The sequence below is a fragment of the Scyliorhinus canicula genome, chromosome 4 (assembly GCF_902713615.1).
Source record: "Scyliorhinus canicula chromosome 4, sScyCan1.1, whole genome shotgun sequence".
Taxonomy (NCBI): domain Eukaryota; kingdom Metazoa; phylum Chordata; class Chondrichthyes; order Carcharhiniformes; family Scyliorhinidae; genus Scyliorhinus; species Scyliorhinus canicula.
In genome coordinates this window covers 138,159,175-138,181,291 of record NC_052149.1, presented here as the reverse complement: position 1 = coordinate 138,181,291, position 22,117 = coordinate 138,159,175, and the positions used below count along the sequence as shown (strand labels likewise).

At 53.8% G+C, this 22,117-nt stretch overlaps 1 protein-coding gene across 1 annotated transcript in view; it reads left to right on the top strand.

Annotated features, from left to right (window-relative positions):
* LOC119964253 (E3 ubiquitin/ISG15 ligase TRIM25-like) overlaps positions 1 to 20,064 on the top strand; it is a 46,533-nt gene extending 26,469 nt beyond the window's left edge. The window contains exons 5-8 of the mRNA XM_038793531.1: positions 14,551 to 14,781; positions 15,136 to 15,158; positions 16,769 to 16,902; positions 19,430 to 20,064. Coding sequence (XP_038649459.1) covers positions 14,551 to 14,781; positions 15,136 to 15,158; positions 16,769 to 16,902; positions 19,430 to 19,944 — 903 coding nt within the window. The 3' untranslated portion in view covers positions 19,945 to 20,064. The remainder of the gene's footprint in view (positions 1 to 14,550; positions 14,782 to 15,135; positions 15,159 to 16,768; positions 16,903 to 19,429) is intronic.
* The last annotated feature ends 2,053 nt before the right edge of the window (positions 20,065 to 22,117 follow it).

Below are 22,117 nucleotides of genomic sequence, written 5' to 3'. Positions count from 1 at the left end.
AGGGATTCGCACCTTCTTTCGCTTGCCGTGCCACATACCCATAACCCCACCCTTCGTCAAAATGAATGTGCTGTCCAGGTTCCTCTTTGTATTCTGATCACTCCCGATCTTCATCCCCAAATCCTTCTTCACCAGGGTCGACAAGTTAATCCTGGCCTTCTTCGGGGACGGGGGGGCGCAACATCTAGGAGGCCTAGCCCTACCAAACTTCCTATTCTACCACTGGACAGCAAACGCAGAGAGAGGGTAGCGGTGGCTAAAGGAACTGGAGGTGGACTGGGTCTGAATGGAGGAGGCTTTCTGCACAGGTACATCTTTCTGAGCGCTGGCCATTGCACCACTCCCGGTCCCCCACCCTGCATCACATGCTGCCACCCATACTGGTCACCATGGCCAGGTGACCTGGCCACCGAAGCCACCAGCTACCCACCCCCTGGGCTGCAAACGTTGGACTGTCTAACACTGTGTGTTTTCTCCTTCCCCCCCGGAGAATGCCATCCATAACTGCCAGGAGCACAAGTAGAGTGGAGGGGGACCGCTGGACCCCCCCCCCCCCCCCCCCCCCCCCCCCCCGTTTATACAAAGAAGAAATAAATTAACGGCCGTCATTAGCAAGGAACAAATATACACGTCACTTCAGCCCAAAACAGAGAGACGACACCCCCTCCCCCCGGGTTGCTGCCGCTGTTGGCCTTTCTCTACCGTTCTGCCAGGAAATCTAGGAATGGTTGCCGCCTCCTGAAAAACCCCTACACTGATCCCCTTAGGGCAAATTTCACCCTCTCCAATTTAATAAATCCCGCCATATCGTTGACCCAGGCCTCCACACTTGGGGGCTTTGCGTCCTTCCACTGAAGAAGAATCCTCCGCCGGGCTACTAGGGACGCAAAGGCCAGAATGCCGGCCTCTTTCGCCTCCTGCACTCCTGGCCCTTCTGCAACCCCAAATATTGCGAACCCCCAGCCCGGATTGACCCTGGATCCTACCACCCTCAACACCGTCTTTGCTACTATCTCCGCTTCCCCTTCTACCGCCGGCGTCATTATAACATTCAAGAGCCTCCGTATGTTAGTGTTCAGCTGCCTCCCCTTCATGAACCCTGTTTGATCCTCGTGGATAACCTGCGGCACACGGTCCTCTATCCTCGTAGCTAAAATCTTCGCCAACAGATTGGTGTCTACATTTAAGAGTGAGATCGGCCTGTATGACCCACACTGCAGGGGATCCTTGTCCTGCTTAAGGATCAACGAAATCAGCGCCCGAGACATCGTCGTAGGCAGAGCCCCCCCTTCCCTTGCCTCGTTGAAGGTCCTAACCAACAGGGGGCCCAACAGGTCTGCATACATCTTATAGAATTCGACCGGGAACCCATCCAGCCCCGGCGCCTTCCCCGACTGCATGCTCCCTATCCCTTTGACCAGCTCCTCCAGCTCAACCGGCGCCCCCAGTCCCTCCACCTGTCCCTCCTCCACTCCTCCGCTGGGGGTTCGGACCGATACAGTTCCTCATAAAAGTCCCTGAAGACCCCATTAATGTCTACCCCACTTCGCACCACGTTTCCTCCCCTATCCTTAAATCCACCAATCTCCCTGGTCGCATCCCGCTTACAAAGCTGGTGCGGCAGCATCCTGCTCGCCTTCTCCCCATATTCATACACAACTCCCTGTGCCTTCCTCCACTGAGCTTCCGCCTTTCTGGTAGTCAGCAAATCGAACTCAGCCCGGAGACTACGCCACTCCCTCAGCAATCCCTCCTCCGAAGCCTCCGCGTATCTCATGTCCACCCTCACCATCTCCCCCACCAGTCTCTCCCTCTCCCTCTGCTCTCTCCTCTCCCTGTGGGCTCAAATGGAGATCAACTCCCCCCTAACCACCGCCTTCAGCGCCTCCCAGATCGTCCCCACTCGGACCTCCCCATTGTCATTGGCCTCCAGGTACCTCTCGATACACCCTCGAACCCGCCCGCGCACCTCCTCGTCTGCCAGCAGCCCCACCTCCAAGCGCCAAAGCGGGCGCTGGTCTCTCTCTCCTCCCCCACCCCGAGGTCCACCCAGCACGGTCAGAAATGGCTATCGCCGAATACTCAGCATCCTCCACCCTCGCAATCAGCGCCCTACTCATAATGAAAAAATCAATCTGGGAATAGGCCTTATGCACATGGGAGAAGTATGAAAATTCCCTGGCCCTCGGCCTCGCAAACCTCCATGGATCCACCCCTCCCATCTGGTCCATAAACCCCCTCAACACCTTAGCCGCCGCTGGCCTTCTACCCGTCCTGGATCTGGATCGATCCAGTGGTGGATCCAGCACTGTGTTGAAATCCCCCCCCCATTATCAGGCCCCCTGCCTCCAAATCTGGAATCCGGCCCAATATGCGCCGCATGAAACCCGCATCGTTCCAATTCGGGGCGTATACATTGACCAGCACCACCCGCTCCCCCTGCAGCTTGCCGCTTACCATCACATACCTCCCGCCGCTGTCTGCCACCACATTTGACGCCTTAAACGACACCCTCTTCCCCACCAGGATCGCCATCCCCCTATTTTTTGCATCCAGCCCTGAATGAAACACCTGGCATACCCATCCCTTCCTCAATCTAACCTGATCCGCCACCTTCAGGTGTGTCTCCTGAAGCATGGCCACATCCGCCTTCAGCCCCTTCAGGTGCGCAAACACGCGGGCCCGTTTGACCGGCCCATTCAGCCCCCTCACATTCCAGGTTATCAGCCGGATCAGTGGGCTACCTGCCCCCCTCCCCCGTCGACTAGCCATTACCCTTCCTCAGTCCGCCACGTCCCCGCGCACCCCGCTCAGCCCGTTCCCCACGGCGACAGACCCCCATCCCGACCCCCTCTACATGCTCCAGCTCCTTCTTGGCCATTCCAGCAGCAACCCAGTACCCCCCCCCCCCCCCCCCCCCCCCACCTCCCAAGGCTCCCCACCCTCCCCCAAGCTCGGGACCCCCTAGCTGCGTAACCCCTTCGATTGTACTTCCGTAAGTCAGCCGACTGCTGCTGACCCCGGCTGCTCCCGCCACCCCAATGACCCCCCCCCCCCCCCCCGCCTCCAGTGCCGGCCTCGCCCACTGCTCCTCCAGCGCGGGAGAGGAGCCCGCGTTTCCAACCCGAGCCCCCCCCCCAACCCAACACGCGGGAAAAGACGGGCACATGACCCAACAGGACCGCGAACCACTCCCAAACTCTCACCCGTGGAAAAAAAACAGACATGACAAAACTCCCAAGTAAACAGATAACAGTCCCAAAAAGCGAAAAAGCAGAACAGCAAAAGACATCATTAAATAGAACCGATAAAAGCGAAAGGATACCAAGGAGGACACAGCCTCCGGGCTGTGTACTACGTCCCCCAGTCCTCAGTTCGAGTCCAGCTTCTCTGCCTGGACAAAAGCCTAGGCCTCCACCGGAGAGTCAAAGTAGAGCTGGTGGTCTTTTTAAGTGACCCTGAGGCGTGCCGGCTGTAACAGGCCAAACTTGACCCCCTTCCTGTGGAGCACTGCCTTCGTCCGATTAAAACCAGCCCTTCTCTTTGCCACCCCCACACTCCAGTCCTGGTAGATCCTGATCTCCGCATTCTCCCACTTACTACTCCTCTCCTTCTTCGCCCATCTCAGCACACACTCATGGTTGACGAAGCGGTGAAAACGGACCAGCACCGCCCGAGGCGGCTCATTTGGCTTGGGTTTCCTCATCAGCACCTGATGGGAACCCTCCAGCTCCAATGGTCCCTGGAACGACCCCACGCCCATTAGCGAGTTCAGCATCATAGTCACATAGGCCCCCACATCCGAACCTTCCAGCCCCTCTGGGAGGCCTAGAATCTGCAGGTTCTTCTGACGGGTGCGATTCTCCATCTCCTCCATCCTCGCTGCCCACTTCTTGTGGAGCGCCTCGTGCGACTCCACCTTCACTGCCAGGCCCAGGAGTTCGTCCTCGCTCTCTGAGGCCTTTTGCCGAAGCTCTCGGATCTCCGCACCCTGAGCCGTCTGGGTCGCCATAAGCTTGTCCAGGGAGGCCTTAAGCGGTTCCAGGATCTCTGCCTTCAGCTCCCTGAAGGAGCGCTGAAGCAGCTCCTGCGCCCACTGCTGCCACGCTGCCGATTCCCTGCCCGCCGCCATCTTGCTTTTCCTGCCTCGCACCTTTCTCTGCTCCAAAGCCGATTTTTTGACCGCTCCTGGTCCAGGCCATCCACCGGCGGAGAATCTTAGAGGAAGTGTTCCCACACGGGGAAAAGTCCAACCAGCACTGCTGCGGGCCCTTAAACGAGCCCAAAAGACCAAAAATAGCGCGAGCTACCGAACGTGCGGCTTAGCTCCGCATCACCGCAACCGGAAGTCCCACCACAGCTATCTCCAACACCATCCCGGAGACAATCACCTTGGTTGGGCACTTCAGTGAAGAGGCTCATGCGGCACTCTCTGGTGCGCACCACACACATACTCCAGTACATTAGGTGGAGGTGGGAACACGCGAGGGGGCGGACGGTCGGAGGGCAGGCTGACCCCAGGGACTAGCCCTCCAGATGGGTTTTGGGCTTCTGGAACAGACAGTCCCATCGATCGTGGAGATGAAGCTGCAGAGCCAGGGACTATAAGAGGGGTTGTCGGCAAACATCCAGTGGCTGGAGGCACAAAGGTCCAACCACGTTTAGGAGCAGGAGGTGGTGCCGAAAGCGCGTGTCACACTACCAACGCCGCATGTTTGGCGTCCGCAGTGGAGGCCTTGGAGGCGAAGGTTTCGCTTATAGATCAGCATGTCGAAGACCTGGGGCACTCTGTGCAGGACGAGGCCGAGGTCCTATCACAGGCAGCCATGTGCCTGAGCCACCTGGACATTGCAGTGGTGCTCCAGAATGGCCAAGTCACAGCAGGCCATGGGTGAGAGCGTGAGTGGCATTGCCCAGGCGCTGACTGATGTGGCACAGGCACAGAGGGAGGTGGCCCAGTTCCAGCGGGAGATGGTGCAGTCACTGGCTGATATGACACAAACCCAGAAGGTGGTGGCACAGTCAATGGGGGATGCGGTGCAGTCCCAGACGGAGATGGTCCACTCCCTGCGCTCCATGACCGTGAGCCTGCAGACCCTGGTCGAGATGGCAGCGGGACTCCAGCACTGGCAACACCATGTAGTGGGGGAGCCTCAGGGGTTAGCTCCGCTTGCATCCCTGTCCCATGGTGTAGTCTGGGGGCCATCAGATACCCCAAGGGAGAAGGAGTAATGGGGCCCGTGCCAGTGACTCACGCAGGGGATTTGCCCCCCTGCCCTGCTCTGTCCCAGAAGATGCCCGCCAAAGGGAACCCAGGTCGCAGGGTGAGGAATCACAGCAGGTCAGCTCCACTCCTGGAGCGAAATTCTCCGAACCCCAGCAGGGTCGGAGAATCGCCTGGGTTTGCCGATAATCCCGCCCCCGCCGTGGCAGTGATTCTCCGCCACCCGGGAAGTGGCGGTGGCGGGAATCACGCCACTCCAATCGGCGAGGCCCCTGCGGCGATTCTCCGGCCCGCGATGGGCCGAAGTCCCGCCGCTGGGAGGCCTCTCCCGCCGCCGAGGTTTGAACCACCTTTGGTGGCGACGGGATCAGCGGCGCGAGCGGGCCCCCGGGGTCCTGGGCGGGGCGGGGGGCGATCGGAGCCCGGGGGGTGCCCCCACGGTGGCCAGACCCACGATTGGGGTACCCCGCTCAGACTCCGGGCCAGTGCCCTGGGTGCACTCTTTCTCCTTCCATGCCGCCACGGCCTCCGCCATGGCGGAAACGGAAGAGAAACCCACATCGTGCATGCGCCGGTGGTGACGTCAGCGGCAGCATGCGCCGACCGGCGAAAGCCTTTCGGACAGTCCCGCTGCCGGGGGCGCCGGTTTTTTGCGCCAGTCTTCTGGTGCCAACCGCTCCGGCGCGGGGCTAGCCCCCAAAGGTGCGGAGAATTCCCCACCTTTGGGGAGGCCCGACCCTGGAGTGGCTGGCGCCACTCCCCTACGCCGGGACCCCCCATCACGCCGGGTAGGGGAGAATCCCGCCCCTGATGTACTGGGCGCAATTCTCCCAAAGGGAGACAAAGTGCCGACGCCGGAGTGAAAACCGGAGTGTTTCACTCCGGCATCGGAGGCCGCTTCTCGCCCCCTATTCTCCCACCCCCAGGGGGCTAGGAGCTGCGCCGCGTCAATTATGCGCGCCGGGCCTTGGCGCCCGCCTCAAAGCGGCGTCGCGTAAATGACGCGGCCGGCGGCGCTTAAATGACGTCACCCGCGCATGCTCAGATTGGCCGGCGCAAACCCGCGCATACGCGGTTGCCATCCTCCCCGCAGGCATGAGGATTGATCTTGTAGGGTGGCGGAGGGAAAAGAGTGCGTCTTTTAGAGACGCCGGCCCGACGATTGGTGGGCACCGATCGTGGGCCAGACCCCTCCTGAGCAGCCCTCCTCACCCCTGGTGCTCGATCCTCCCCCACCCCCCCCTCCCAACAGGTCCCACACGCAGTGTTCGCGCGCTGTTCACGCCGGCAACTACCAGGTGTGGTTGGTGCCGGCGTGAACCGGTCGTATTGGGCAGGCTGCTCGGCCCATCTGGGCCGGCGAATCAGCGCTCGACCGTTAGAAACGGCGAGCGGCGATTCTCCGAGCGGGCTGTCGTAAAACGCGACACGCCGTTTTGGGGAGGGGGGTGGGAGAATCGCGTGCGGGTGCCAGGGCGGCATGGCGTGAATCGACCGGCGCTCCCGCGATTCTCCCACCCGGCGTGGGGGTCGGAGAATCGCGCCCACTGTCTGGGGGTCCATCTAGACATAGCATTTGGGCCCGTAAAGCCAGAAATGTAGACACAAGTTAAGTCGGCATATGTGCAGGGCACAGTTTAGCGACAGGGGCTAAGGCACGAAGCTGTATGCGGGAGTGGGGCAGAACAGATGGACGTTGGGAATGGGCTTGGCTCGGACCGCAGTTCAGCCAGCGCTCATCGCTCCGGTGTCCCAGCCCCCACCACTCTACCAACCCAACTTTGGGAATGGGCTTGGCTAAGGGATCACAGTTCAGCCAGCGCTCATCGATCCAGTGTCCCAGCCCCCACCCCTCCACCATCCCCTCCCCAGGGATTCAGTGGGACCGTGTGATGGAATGGCAAGCTTGCATGCACGGATCACCCAGGTGGACGGTGGGAAGTGCTACTGTGGTTAGGAGTCAGACGTTGTCAAACGATGCAGAGCACCAGTGCTCATTATAAAGTGGGTTGTCATCATCGTCCATCCCATGAGCCATACCCTCTATTACTGCCAACCCAGGGCCTTCACCCTGTAGTGCAGCAGGTATGTGTGGTGCTAACAATTGCACTCAAAGATGAGAGACAAGTTCATTCGAGGCTTTATTGCTGTGTGATGCTATTCTTCCGGCTGCAACTGAAGACTAGGGCCTGAGTGACTCATGTATATTTATACACAAGCTCCCTGTGGGCGGAGCTAGCCGGGAGGGGCTTACCGGAGGAACTGTATTACAGGTATAGCCATACATCCCCCTCCTGCAAGTATGCATATCTACAGTGGTTATCACCACATTCACCCCCTGTAAAAAATGAGACCGGCGGGGGTGACGTGTAACTATGATACAAAGGATGACATATTTACAAAAGGGTCCAAACAAAGAAAACAAGAGTCCATCCGGTCAGCAGGTTACAGGTTGAGCCAACCGGCAGTCGAATGTTCAGCTGTGATCGGCGTAGCTGTGGTGGCGACGTCGGTGCAGGTGCTGGCAGTGTTGGTGCTGGCTGCTGGCGGGATGACTCAGAGAGCGAGCCGAAATCTCGCAGTGTGGGCAGGGGGACGCGGGATGGACCTGGTGGGGACGAATAGGGGGGGGGGCGCTGGGGAAAAGGAGGGTGGCGCGTGGGGAAAAAGGGGCGTGGGGATGGGATTGGCACCTGAGGGAGCCAGGTCCCGGAGCGAGACTGTGTCCTGGCGGCCGTTGGGGAACTCCACGTAGGCAAACTGAGGGTTGGCGTGGAGAAGGCGTACTTTGCCCACCAGGGTTCCGCCTTGTGGTGCCGGACATGCCTACGGAGAAGGACAGGCCCGGAGTCGTGAGCCACGTCGGGAGCGACACCCCGGATGTAGACTTCCTAGGGAAGGCAAAAACACGTTCATGGGGTGTACTGTTAGTTGCGGTGCACAGTAGTGACTGAATGGAATGGAGCGCGTCAGGGACGACCTGGTGCCAGCGAGCGGCTGGGAGGTTCCTGGACCGTAGGGCCAGCTGGACGGCCCTCCATACCGTCCCGTTCTCCCTCTCTACCTGCCCGTTTCCCCGGGGGTTGTAGCTGGTCGTCCTGCTGGAGGCGATACCCCTGCTGAGCAGGAAATGACGCACCTCATCACTAATGAACGAGGATCCCCTGTCACTGTGGATGTAGTCGGGGAAACCGGACAGGGCGAAAATGGAATCCAGGGCCTTGATGACGTTGGCAGACGTCATATCCGGGCATGAGATGGCGAAAGGGAACCTAGGAAATTTATCGACCACACTAAGGATGTAGGTGTTGCGGTCGGTGGAGGGGAGGGGCCCTTTGAAGTCCACGCTGAGGCGTTCAAAGGGGCGGGACGCTTTCACCAGGCGCGCGCGACCTGGCCGGTAGAAGTGCGGCTTGCACTCGGCACAGACCTTGCAGTCTCTGGTGACTGCCCGTACTTCCTCGACGGAGTAGGGCAGATTGCGGGCTTTGATTAGATGGTACAAGAGATTGACCCCCGGATGACAAAGGCTCTCGTGCAAGGCACGGAGCTGGTTCACTTGTGCGCTGGCACATGTACCTCGGGAGAGGGCGTCTGGGGGCTTGTTGAGCTTGCCGGGGCGATACAAGATCTCGTAGTTAAAGGTGGAGAGCTCGATTCTCCACCGCAAGGTTTTGTCATTCTTGATCTTGCCCCGCTGCGTGTTGTTGAACATGAAGGCTACCGACCGTTGGTCAGTGAGGAGAGTGAATCTCCTGCCGGCCAGGTAATGCCTTCAGTGCCGTACCACTTCAACGATTGCCTGGACCTCCTTTTCAACAGAGGAATGTTGAATTTCGGAGGCGTGGAGGGTGCGTGAAAAGAATGCCACGGGTCTGCCTGCCTGATTCAGTGTGGCGGCAAGTGCGACATCTGAAGCGTCGCTTTCTACTTGGAAAGGCAGTGTCTCGCCTACTGCGCGCAGCCCGGCCTTGGCTATGTCAGATTGAATGCGGGCGAAGGCCTGTTGTGCCTCGGCCGAGAGGGGAAAATGTGTGGACTGGATAAGTGGGCGGGCCTTGTCCGCGTATTGTGGGGTCCACTGGGCGTAATAAGAAAACAACCCCAGGCAGCGTTTGAGGGCCTTGGGGCAGTGGGGGAGTGGAAGCGCATGCGGTCGGGGTCGGGCCCCAGAAGTCCGTTTTGGACTACGTAGCCGAGGATGGCTAAGCGGTCTGTGCGGAACACGCACTTCTCCTTGTTGTACGTGAGATTAAGGAGAGATGCGGTGTGGAGGAATTTAGAAAGGTTGGCGTCATGGTCCTGCTGGTCATGGCCGCAAATGGTGACATTGTCGAGGTACGGGAAGGTGGCCCGCAGTCCGTACCGGTCAACCATTTGGTCCATTTCTCGTTGAAATACCGAGACTCCATTGGTGACGCCGAAGGGAAGCCTAAGAAATTGGTACAGACGACCGTCTGCCTCGAAGGCAGTGTAGGGACGGTCCGATTCACGGATGGGGAGCTGGTGGTAGGCGGATTTCAGGTCAATAGTAGAGAAGACTCGGTACTGTGCAATCTGATTGACCATATCAGAAATGCGGGGGAGGGGGTACGCGTCGAGCTGTGTGTACTGGTTGATGGTCTGGCTGTAGTCCACGACCATCCTGTGCTTCTCCCCGGTCTTAACCACTACCACCTGGGCTCTCCAAGGGCTGTTGCTGGCCTCGATGATACCCTCCCGAAGCAGCCGCTGGACTTCGGACCTGATGAAGGCCTTGTCCTGGGTGCTGTACCGTCTGCTCCTGGTGGCGACGGGTTTGCAATTGCGGTCAGATTGGCAAAGAGTGAGGGAGGCTCGACCTTGAGGGTCGCGAGGCCGCAAACGGTGAGGGGAGGTAGGGTCGAATTTGAGGGTGAAGCTCTGGAGATTGCACTGGAAATCCAGGCCTAGTAAGAGTGACACGCAGAGGTTGGGGAGAATGTACAGACGGAAACGGTCGAATTCCACGCCCTGTACAGTAAGTTTAACCAGGCAGAAACCCTGGATCGGGACAGAGGCGAGAGAGATCTGCCGGTTGGCGGGATGGATCGCAAGGGAATAGCGCCTTATCGTGTCCGGGTGGACGAAGCTCTCAGTGCTCCCGGAGTCGATGAGGCAGGAGGTCACGTGGCCGTTGACCAGCACTGATATGGAAGAGGGTGCCAGGTTGCGAGGACGCGACTGGTCGAGTGTAACGGAGGCGAGTAGCGGGCGATCGGCAGTCGAGTCAGATGAGTCCGATGAGGAGCGGTAGCGACCCGTGTCCCGTGGCCCCGTGCCGGGGAGGACAAAATGGCGGCGTCTGGAGTACCTGTGTGGGAGAAGATGGTGGCGGACAAAATGGCGGCGCCCATGGAGCGCACATGGCGGTGGGGAATGAAGGTGGCGGCGCCCATGGAGTGCACGTGGCGGGTGCGGCGAAAGATGGCGGCGCCCACTGATTGCACGTGGGGTCGGAGGAGGCGGACGGCAGGGCCCATTGTGCGATTGGCTGAGACGAGGGGAACGGGGGCGCGATAGCGGCAACCGTCCGGGACTGACACACCGCTGCAAAGTGGGGTCCACGAGGGGTAGGACGGGTGGGCCTGGGGGGCCGTTTGCGGGGTCCACGGGGGGTAGGATGGGTGGGCCGAGTGGCTAGCGGAGTAAGTTCGCGCACTACGGGAGGCGGCCATCATAGAAAGCGCCAGAGTCTTTGTGGCCGCGAGGTCGAGGGCGGCCCCTTCCAGCAGTCGTTGCCAGATGGGGTCCGATATAATGCCTGTGACAAAGGCATCGCGCATGAGTAAGTCAGTGTTCCGTGGCGGTGAGGGCCCGGGAATCGCAGTCTCGTACCAGAGGTATAAGGGCCCTCCAGAAGTCCTCAATCGACTCACCTGGCTGCTGGACGTGAGTAGAGAGTTGATCCCTCACAAACAGGGTGTTCGTCGACTGTGCATAGTTCTCCTTGAGCAGTTCCATAGCTCTGGTGTAGTCAGTCGCATCTCGAATTAGCGGAAAGCACTGGAACTAAGTCTCGAGTACAGGAGTTTCTTTTTCTGAGCCTCTGTCGGGGGAGGGTCCGCTGAAGAGATGTAGGCCTCGAACAAAGGCAAGCCAGTGAACAAAGTCTTTCCTGGCGTGAGGCGACTGCAGATCCAGCTGCAGACGGTCAGGCTTGATTCTGATGTCCATGGTGTATGGAAAATCACACAGCAATAAATTGTGGTGCTAACAATTATAGCCAAAGACGAGAGACAAGTTCAATCGTGGCTTTATTGCTGTGTGATGCTATTCGTCCAGCTGCAACTGAAGACTAGGGTCTGAGTGACTCACACGCATATTTATACACAAGCTCCCTGTGGGCGGAGCTATCCGGCAGGGGCTTACCGGAGGAACCTGTATTACAGGTACAACCATACATCCCCCTACTGCAAGTATGCATATCTACAGTGGTTATCACCACAGTATGTATCACGGCACAGAAGAGGTTGGGGATTGGGTCTAGTGGCGGTTGGGTGGGACGTAGTGTCTGGGCCGCTGGATGAACCTGAAGGCGATCAGAGTGTCCCATGCGCATTGGCCCTAGCGCACATGTGCAGCTTCCCCGTGCCTGCCTGGGCTCCATATCCTGGCCATCCTTGCCCTCCCCTGCATCCTCCTTGTTCATCCTCCTCATTAATCCTCCTCCTCCAGCACATTGCGTCTTTTGTTATGCAATGTTATGGCGGACGTAGCAGGCCATCAGCTTATGGGCGATCCTCCCAGGGATATACTGGAGGGCTCCTGTACAGTGGTCCAGGAACCCGAACCGCATCTTGAGGAGGCTGAAGCACTGTTCGATCACGCCCTGATTGCTGCATGGACGACGTTGTAGTAGGCCTCCCTGTCGATCTGTGGCCTCCGGATAGGTGTCAGCCACGACCGCAGCGAATAACCCCTGTCTCCGAGGAGCCAGCCTCCCAACTAGGGGTGCACCTCGAAGAGGCCAGGAACCTTCGAGTGTGCCAGGATGAAGTCATTGTGCACACTGCTTGATCAAGATGTGCTTGATTCACATCTGCTGGTCTCCCACCAGCTGCACGTTCAACGAGTGGAACCCCTTTTGGTTTGTGAAGATCGGCTTGTCATCTGCAGATGTCCGTACGGCGCATGCATCTTGTCAATCAGCCCCTGGACCTGGGACATCTCAGCTATAGCGGCAAACCCGTTGCCCAGGCATCCTGGTGGGCTCGGTCCACATTGAAATGGATGTTTTGTGCCAACTTGGCATAAAGGTCCTTTGTGATGGTGCGGATGCACCTGTGCACCGGGCTCTGTGAGATTCCGGACAGGTCCCCACTCGATGCCTGGAAGGAACCCATGGCGTAGAAGGTCAGGTCGACCGTCACCTTGACGGCCACCAGGAGTGGGTGTCCGTCCCCATTCCCCACAGTGCCAGGTGCGTCATGATCTGGCAAGAGTGGGGCATATGGAATATAATGTGAAAAATGTGAGGTAATCTATTTTGATAGAAGGACAGATATGCAGAGTATTTTCTAAATGGTAAGAAATTAAAGTGCAGATGTACAAAGGGTGTCCTTGTCCATAAGTCAGCGAAGGCTCACATGCAGGTGCAGCAAGCGATTAGGAAGGCCAATAGAATGTTAGCATTTATTGCAAGAGGATTTAAGTGCAGGATTAGTGAAGTCTTGTTTCAATTCTGTAAGGAGCTTGGTTAAACTGCACATGTAAGTTAAACTGTGTGTAATTCTCCCCCCCTTACCTCAGAAAGGACATTGTTGCCACAGAGAGAATGCACAGAAGATTTGTCAGACTTGTTTCTGGGATGGTGGGGCTGTCTTATGAAGAGAGACTGGGCCTCTATTCTCTGGAGTTTCAAAGAAACAGATTATCTAATTGAAATTTACAAAATACTTAAAGGAATAGACAGGATAGATGCAGGTAAGATGCTTTCCTTGGTGGAGAGTCTAGAACCAGGTAACACGTTTTCAAATTAAAGAAGAAGTCAGTGAGATGAGGAGAATTTCTTTATACAGAGGGTGGTGAAACTTTGAAATTCTCTACCCCCGAGGGCTGTGGAAAGTCAGTCAGTGAGTATTTTTAAGGTAGAGATTACCTTTGTGTCCAAAAAAGGGACGGTAAGGTGGGGTGACGGGGATAGGGCGAAAGTGTGGGGATAGTGTGGGCTTAGGTGGGGTGCTCTTTCCAAGGGCCACAGATTCGATGGGCTGAATGGCCTCCTTCTGCACTGTAAATCCTGTGACATTCGCAAAATCCTCAGACACTGAAGCTATTCATGCCCAAATGCAGCAAGACCTACACAATATCCAGGCTTGGCTGACAAATGACAAGTAACATTCACACCAGACAAGTGCCAGGCAATGGCTATCTCCAACAAGAGAGAGTCTGTCTAATGCCCCTTGACATTAATTTCCATTAACATTGCTGACTCCTTCACTATCAATATCCTGGGGTTATCATTCACCAGAAACATAACTGGACTTGCCATATAAATACTGTGACTACCAGAGTAGATCAGACGCTCAGAATCCTACAGTGGGTAACTCACCTCCTGACTCCCCAAAGCCTGTCCACAAGTCTGGAGGGTGACGGAATACTCTCCCCTTGCCTGAATGAGCGCAACAAAACTCAGAAGCTTGACACCATCCAGGGCAAAGCAGCCCACTTGATTGCTACCACTTACAGAAAAATTCAATCCTTCCAACACCAACGAACAGTGGCAGCAGTGTGTGGCATCTACAAGATGCACTAAAGGAACTCACCAAGGTTCCTTCGGCAGCACCTTCCAAACCATCGACCACTGCCATCTAGAAGGACAAGAGTAGCAGATGCATGGGAACACCACCACCTGGAGGTTCTCCAAGTCACTCACCATTCTGACTTGGAAATATATCGCCGTTCCTTCACTATCCCTGAGTCAAAATCCTGGAACTCCCTCCCTAATAACACAATGGGTATACCTACACCTCAAGGGCTGCAGTGGTGCAAGAAGACCGCTCACCGCCATCGTCTGAAGATCAACTAGCAAAGCCCACATCCCGTAAATAGAATTTAAAAAAAAATTGAACCCAAGTCTCCAGAGAATTACCCTGGGTCTCAGGATTACTAATCCTATGACAATACCGCTGCATCATTGCCTTGTTTATGAAGTGGTATAATGATTTTTACCCCCTCACGTGGCTGGAACACTGCTGTTGGAGTAATGATCTAAACAAACTGTCCTGTCTCTGGAATGTTCTGTGTGCTCAGGATAACAGCTGTGTGGTAAGGCTGTTTGTAATGAGAGTTGGTTTGGGTTTCAGAAACAAGTCAATGAGCTGAAAAGAAAGTTCTCGAACAGCTTCTCTGAATGGAGAAGAAAGATGGAAGAAGATGAAGAATCCATACTGAAACTGATTGATGAGGAGGGGCTCCGAGCTCTCTCACAGATTAGAAGCTGTTCTGAAGCATTAAACAAGAGGATGAAACAGATTACATTAATAAATGAAGAAACCCAAAGTCTGGTACAGAGGGACCATCTCTCCTTTATTCAGGTACATCTTCAATATAAACAGGGTCATGGCTGGGGAATGGGGTGTTTCTGTGAGGCTGGATTGTTGGGGCCCAAAATTGACGCAGCCCCCTCAGCCCTCCCCTCGGAGTGTCGGTGCTGCCCCCTCAGCCCTCCCCTCGGAGTGTTGGTGCTGCCCCCTCAGTCCTGCCCTTGGAGTGTTGGTTCTTCCCCAGGATGGAGTGCAATGAAATGTGGGATTATTCCCCATTCCTGTGACTGGCTCCACCTACTGTTCCATACTGAACTCTTTCCTCTTAATCCCAAATTCACTGTTTGGTTCCACTGGGAGTTGGTTTGTTCGTTGACTGATTTAATCTCCTCTCTTTATTCACAGAACTCAAAACAGCTGCTTTCCAGGTAAGTTCCTATCATTCAGAACCTGCTGCTGATAAAGAAGAGTTAAAGTAGAATCACAACTTGGAAACCTTCCTAGTTAGGGGCTGGTTTAGCACACTGGGCTAAATCGCTGGCTTTGAAAGCAGACCAAGGCAGGCCAGCAGTGCGGTTCAATTCCCGTACCAGCCTCCCCGAGCAGGCGCCTGAATGGGGCTTTTCACAGTAACTTCATTTGAAGCCTACTTGTGACATTAAGCGATTTTCATTTCATTTTCATTAAGGTGCTTTCAAATGGTGATAACATTGAATGATGTTTCTGAGATTATTAGCTCAGACTCTGTGGGAAATGGGAGTCTAGATTATACATTGACAACACCCAGCTCTACCTCATCGCTATTTCTCTCCATCCTTCCACTGCCCCTGATTTGTTACTCTCCTTGTTTGACATCCAGCATTGGCTCAGCTAAAGTTTCCTCCAATTAAACGCTGAGAGGATCAATGGCATTATTTTCCATCCCTACCACAAACTCCATTCCCAAGTCACTGATTCCATCCCTCTCAGAGGCCACTCTCTGAGGCTGTGGGGCGATCATGGACATGCCATGGACGTAGATGCCTGTTGATCTTAATGGAAAAACTTCACTTAAATAATCTTCTACAGCTTTCCACCTGACCGTTAGTAACTGACGGCCTGACGTGTGCAAACTAAGAGGCACAAGAATGCAGTTGGGTACCTAAAGGAGTGACCCCATCAATCAGATCAGCAGGAAATCTGAGGCCCAAGTTGGATTGCGAGTTGGAAGGAAAGGTTGAAATAATTAGGTATGAGAGAGTCCAAGTGCTTCTTCCTTGTGAGGTCTGGTGGGCCTCTCGTTCCTCGTAAGCAACATGATGCGCTAAAAGGAGCAGATTTTTAGCTAAAACTTAGGCCACTTGTCTCCTTCATCATATGACCTGTTGCCGGGCAGCCAACAGTGTAGCCTTCTCTTAACATTTCAGTCACTCCCGATTATATCATCATGCTGTATCTTTCAAATCTTAATTACATCGCCAACAGCCTTTCACAGGAGCCTCATCAAAGGCCTGATGTGTGTTTGTTAATATTTAAATGGATTGGAATGGGATCAGGTTGAGGTTGCGCTGCTCAATCCCAATGTTTTAACCCACAATCCTCTCCCTCCCATCAGGGGCTACAATGGAGACGTTTGTGAGGGAACCTCACTGATCACAGGTTCCTGGCAGGACGTTCCTTCTCTCCTCCGTTCACATGATCGATGTGAATGTGTTTTTGCAGAGAGGGTGGAACACAGACGAGAATACATCGGGATAATAGTCATTATAAATAATGGAAAGATGAGACTCTAGTACAGAGAAACTGGACTGAACACAGACGGATTTGAAAGTCACAAACTGAACTGAAGTGGCAGCAAACCAGGATCCCATTCCATGTGTGGACATCAGTGGGAATACAGGGAGACTGTAAATCCTGGGATACTGTCATTTTCAGGATGGGTTACTGCGGGGGGTCAGTATGAACATTCGAAGGGGTGCAGGTTGTTACACTGATCCCTTTGGTTTTATGATCTGAAATCTCCCCACTGATAAAAACATTCTCTCCTCTTTCATTATAGAGTGACTGAGACTCAGAGAGGAACAGATCCAGATGTTCCAGCGCTCACCCTGAACCTGTACAATATATCTCAACTTATCCAGAAGAGGCTGAATGGATGGAAAAAATTATACTCAGACATAACGGGAATCATCAGTAAGAACATACCGCTTTTCTCCAATATCAGGGAATGAAAACAGGTTGGGTTAGTTGTGTCCAGACAGCTGGAAATATCCCTGAACTTTAACATTAGCTCCCTGTGTCCATGGATCAGGAGCCTGAGATTCATCCTCAGTGCCCAATGACACTTTGTTAACATTCCTCACTAATGGACTAGAGCTTCACCCAGCATGGGTCAAGTAAGGTCAGTTTACACACTGACAATCAGCATGTCTCTTATAGCGACACTGCCCCTCACAGGCCTGTCAGTATGTTTAAAGAGTAAAATTAAATAAAGGAAGCCTTGCATTTTTATAGCACCCTTCTCATCCTCAGGACATCCCAAAGTGCACTGAAGTTCTATTTTTGACATGTAGTCAAATGTGGTGTAGGAATAAATCTTACTGAATTCTTTACCTGAAGGCCAGTCTGACCCACAGTGCCACAAACCCCCTACAGGAAAGGTGAGGAGGCAGGCCTACAATCCACCCCAACCAAAATAGGGTGCAAACCTTTTGCTTTGGCACCAACCTGATCCACACTGGTCATCCAACCAACTGAGCCAGTGCTGACCCCCTGACACTGGCCTATATTGGAAGCATTGACAGGTTGATATTCAGCTTGTTTAGCTGTGTTATGAAGGCATCTTCCTTGACCATCAAATCCTGGAGTGGCACTTGAACCCTGAGCTTCTGGCTCAGAGGTAGGGGAGAAAAGGTAAGGAATGGGGGGAATCAAATAGGGGGAAAATATATATAAAGAAAGACAAGAAAGAAAGAAAAAGTAAAAGACAATTAAAATGAAATGGAATTAAAACAAAGGGGTCCAGGTGGGGTAGAGCTAATCATCTGAAGTTGTTGAATTCGATGTTGAGCGGAAGGTTGTGCCTAACCTGAAGATGAGATGCTGTTCCTCCAGTTTGCATTGAGCTTCACTGGAACATTGCAGCAGGCCAAGGACTGACATGTGCGCATGGGAGCAGGGTCTTGTGTTAAAATGGCAAGCAACGGGAAGGTCAGGGTCCTGAATGCACACAGACTGAAGGTGTTCAGCAAAGCGATCACGTAGTCTTAAGTTTGATCTCTCCGATATAGAGGAAACCACATTGAGAACAGCGAATGCAATAGACCAAATCTGTGATTGCATGGGAAGGTGCCATGGGTGATGGGAGAGGTGCTGGGTATGGTGGAGGAGTGTACTAGATTATCCTGGAGGGAACGGTCTCTGCAGAATGTTGACAGAGGGAGTGAACGGAAGATGTATTTGGTGGTGGCATCATGCTGGAGTTGACGAAAATGACGGAGGATTATGCTTTGTGGGGTGTAATGTGAGAACGAGGGGGACTCTATCCTTGTTCTGGGAGCGAAATAGGGTGGCGAGGGTAGTGGCGCAGGAGATTGACCGCATGCTGTTGATGGACAGTAACAGGAGGGAGAGTCCAGGACACACTCCTGTATTCAGGATGGGACAGTAATAGGGGGTAGAGCCCAGGCCACACTCCTGTGAGCTATGTATTTCCTTTACAGCCAGTGCTGAGATTGTGGGGCTGTAAGTGTGAGGCTGTGGGATGTGTTGTGTGTCGGTGAATCCCTTCCATTGTGTCTGGGAGAACGTGTTCCTGGTGCCAGGGGTTTGTATGATCAAACTGACTGTTACTGTGTGTCTCACTTGTTATGGGCCAGGGTTTAAAGAACACCAAAGTATATCATGGAGTTCACCTGACCTTCAACTGTTTATAGATTTGGTTATGAGGAGCACAAGGACCTACTTTCCAGGTGTTATGCAACAGAGTACTAAAGTATTTTTAATGAAATAATGTTTATTGTATGAATCCAGTTAAAATTTTATGAACACGCAGTAAACATCTTAGCAACTACCAACACAAATATAAATTCCCCACACAGTCTTTAGTACTCTATATTTGTACAACCCTTAATAACTTTCCTTTACTTTTTCACTCACGTAACAACATCCATAGACCAGACAAAAAACCCTTTACCCACAAAACAGTAGGTTTGAATTCCTTACAGAAAACAGATATTACTTTGAAGTTATCAAGAGATCTGGAGACACTCTTCAGCATGCAGAGAGAGACACACACACACACACACACACACAAGACTTCTCTTGTCTGAATCCAGCTTCCAACTGAAAATGAAACCAAAAACTCAAAGAGCCACAAAAACAGCTTCCAGCTCAAAACGAAAGTAAAAACCAGAAACACAACCCAGCTCCACCTACACAATGACATCACTGCAGCTATTTGATAAACACTAATTTCTTAAAGGTACAGTCCCATGACACACTGTAGTGCTTTCATTGAGTGTGCAGCACTGGGAGCCAGGTACTGCTTTTAACAGGAATTCTGATTGAAGGTCATTTATTTAACCTGGGAAGATTACAGTCTAACAGGTAATATGGGGCTAACAGTGTCTGGGAAATACTGACTCTCCCACCCTGCAGCTGTCAATCATTGATCTGAGTGGAATAACCCTGCCTGACCAATCTCTTCTCTCCTCTCTAGGGAGAAGCTCATTGAGCCTGGATCCAAAAACAGCAAACTGCAACTTGGTTTTGTCTGATGATCTGAGATCAGTAACATGGACTGAACAAGAACAGCCGTACCCACCTCACCCAGAGAGGTTTAAGAACAATTTCCAAGTTCTCTGCTCCCAAAGCTTCTCCTCAGGATCCCATTCCTGGGATGTGGAGACTGATGGAAATAACTGGGCAATAGGGATTGTGTATGAGAGTGTGGAGAGGGAGGGGGAGAAATCTGAATTTGGAAACAGCAGTAAGTCCTGGTGTTTAGATTTTTACGTTGATAGTCTCAGCGCCGGGCACAATTCCAGGTTTGCTTCCCTCCCATCAATCCTTAACCCCAGAATCCGAGTCCAGTTGGACTATGAGGCCGGGACTTTGTTATTTTACCAGGTCACTGACTCACTGATACATTTACACACATTTCAAACCACTTTCACTGAACCCGTGTTTCCTGCATTTTATTGTCGGAACAAATCCCTAAAACTAGTGAATTAATCCTAATATTCATGCTCCTGACATTACCTCCTGTTTTGGGTGTATGGGCTTCAGAAACATCACTTCCGGAGTGGCTTGTGTTCTCTGAAGCATGCTTGCATTAATTATGGTTCAATTGTTCATATTAATTTTATTCTTTTAATTGAGTTTCAGTTAGCAATGTTCAGTTAGTAACAGCAATTCCAGTCAACAGTGTTTTCACTGAGAAGTCACAAAACTGTCTCTGACAACTTTTGGAAAAGATACCTGCATGGATATTGAAATTTAGTCAAGTTACTGGGAATTCCTCCTCCTCATAGAAATTACAATGCATAATGAGGCCATTTGGCCCATCGAGTCTGCACCGGCCCTTACAATGAGCACCCTACTTAAGCCCACCTATCTACTCTATTCCTGTAACCCAGTAACCCCCACTGAACCTTTTTTTTGGACACGGAAGGGCAATTTAGCACGGCCAACCCACCTAATCCGCACATCTTTGGGCTGTGGGAGGAAACCCACGCAGACACGGGGAGAACGTGCAGACTCTGAATAAACAGTGACCCAGCCGGGAATTGAACCTGGGATGCTGGAGCTGTGAAGCAATTGTGCTTCCCACTTTGCTACCGTGCTGCCCACTATGGGTCCTATGTGTTGGAGACCATGAGTGGGATTCCCTGTCGGCTGACTTCCAAAACGCAATTGGGCGGAGAGTCGGTCATAAATCCAAAATCGTGGCGGATGCCGGGCACACACCAGAATGCCATGCCCTGGTGCCTTGACAGCAGAGTCAATGTGTTCTACTCTACACGTACAGTAAACGCTATTTGATCATTCGTGGGCCTGACCCAGTATTCTCTGGGGCTTCTGTGATGTTCTGCCTCCGCCGGGGGGGGGGGGGGGGATTACCGACGGCAAGTGTCATTTGTGGTTTTAAAAATTGGGAAACAGGCCCTGTAGCCGATGAGGAAGGGAGAGGAGGTAGGACACGCAGAGGCACAGCTGTGGGCTGCCAGACAAGCCACTGGCAGGGCTGGCAGTGGGGTCCCTCCACCAGGCGGGTGGTGGAGAAAAGCGGTGGGGGGGGGGGGAACCAGGGGATCAGCTATGGGGTTGAGGCGATGCCCCACGGGACCGGGCTTTCTGGGCATGGATCACCATTGCTGTGACTTGCAAGGCAGCCATCTTGCTGCGCACTCCACTGACCACCCTCTGTGCCCTCTAGTTGCGCAGAGTGTCACAGACCATATAGGTGCCTTCACCCCAGCCCCGTCCCAACTGTCCGCCACCTACCGGCAGGGCAGCACGCGGTCACCCAAGGGAAATGCCCATAGTAGCCCTTGCAGGAAGGCGCCGGACGGGTGCTACGGACTGTACCACTGGCATAAGTAGCATCAACCACCGGTACCCCTGGCAGCAGGGATGAGGGCCAGAGGCCCCCACATTGCCAGGTACTGACAGGGCCAGGGGTGTGGTGGGCAGAGTGCCAGGGGGAACAGCTGGGGATGGGGGAGGATGGGGAACATGCTGGGGCAGGGTCTGCAGTGCATACCGAGGCCACTGTGTAGCCCTGTGGACCTGGTTGGTCACGGGGGCATTCACCATGCTAACATGTCTGTCTTTCACCTCCTGCAGACAATGGAGTTTGGAATTCAACCAGGAATAGTGGCCTTCATCCTAGTGGCTGCAGCCCTGGGGGATGCACTGAGGCTGTGGCGTAAGACCACAAGACATTGGAGTAGAATTAGGCCATACGGCCCATCGTGTCTGCCATCAATCAAGGCTGATAAGTTTCTCATCCCCGTTCTCCTGTCTTCTCTCCATAACCCCGATCCCTTTATTAATCAAGAACCTATTGATCTCTGTCTTAAAGACATTCAGTGATTGGGCCTCCACAGCCTTCTGTGGCAGAGTTCCACAGATTCACCACCCTCTGGCTGAAGAAATTCCTCCTCATCTCTGTTTTAATGGATCTTTCCTTCAGTCTGAGGCTGTGCCCTCGGGTTGTAGTTTTTCCTATTAGTGGGAACATCCTCTCAAATGTCCACTCTATCCAGGCCTCTCAGTATCCTGTAGGTTTCAATAAGATCCCCCCCCCACCCCCCCAGCCATCCTTCTAAACTCCCAACGAATACAGACCCAGAGTCCTCAACCGTGCCTCATATGCCAAGCTCTTCATTCCAGAGATTATTCT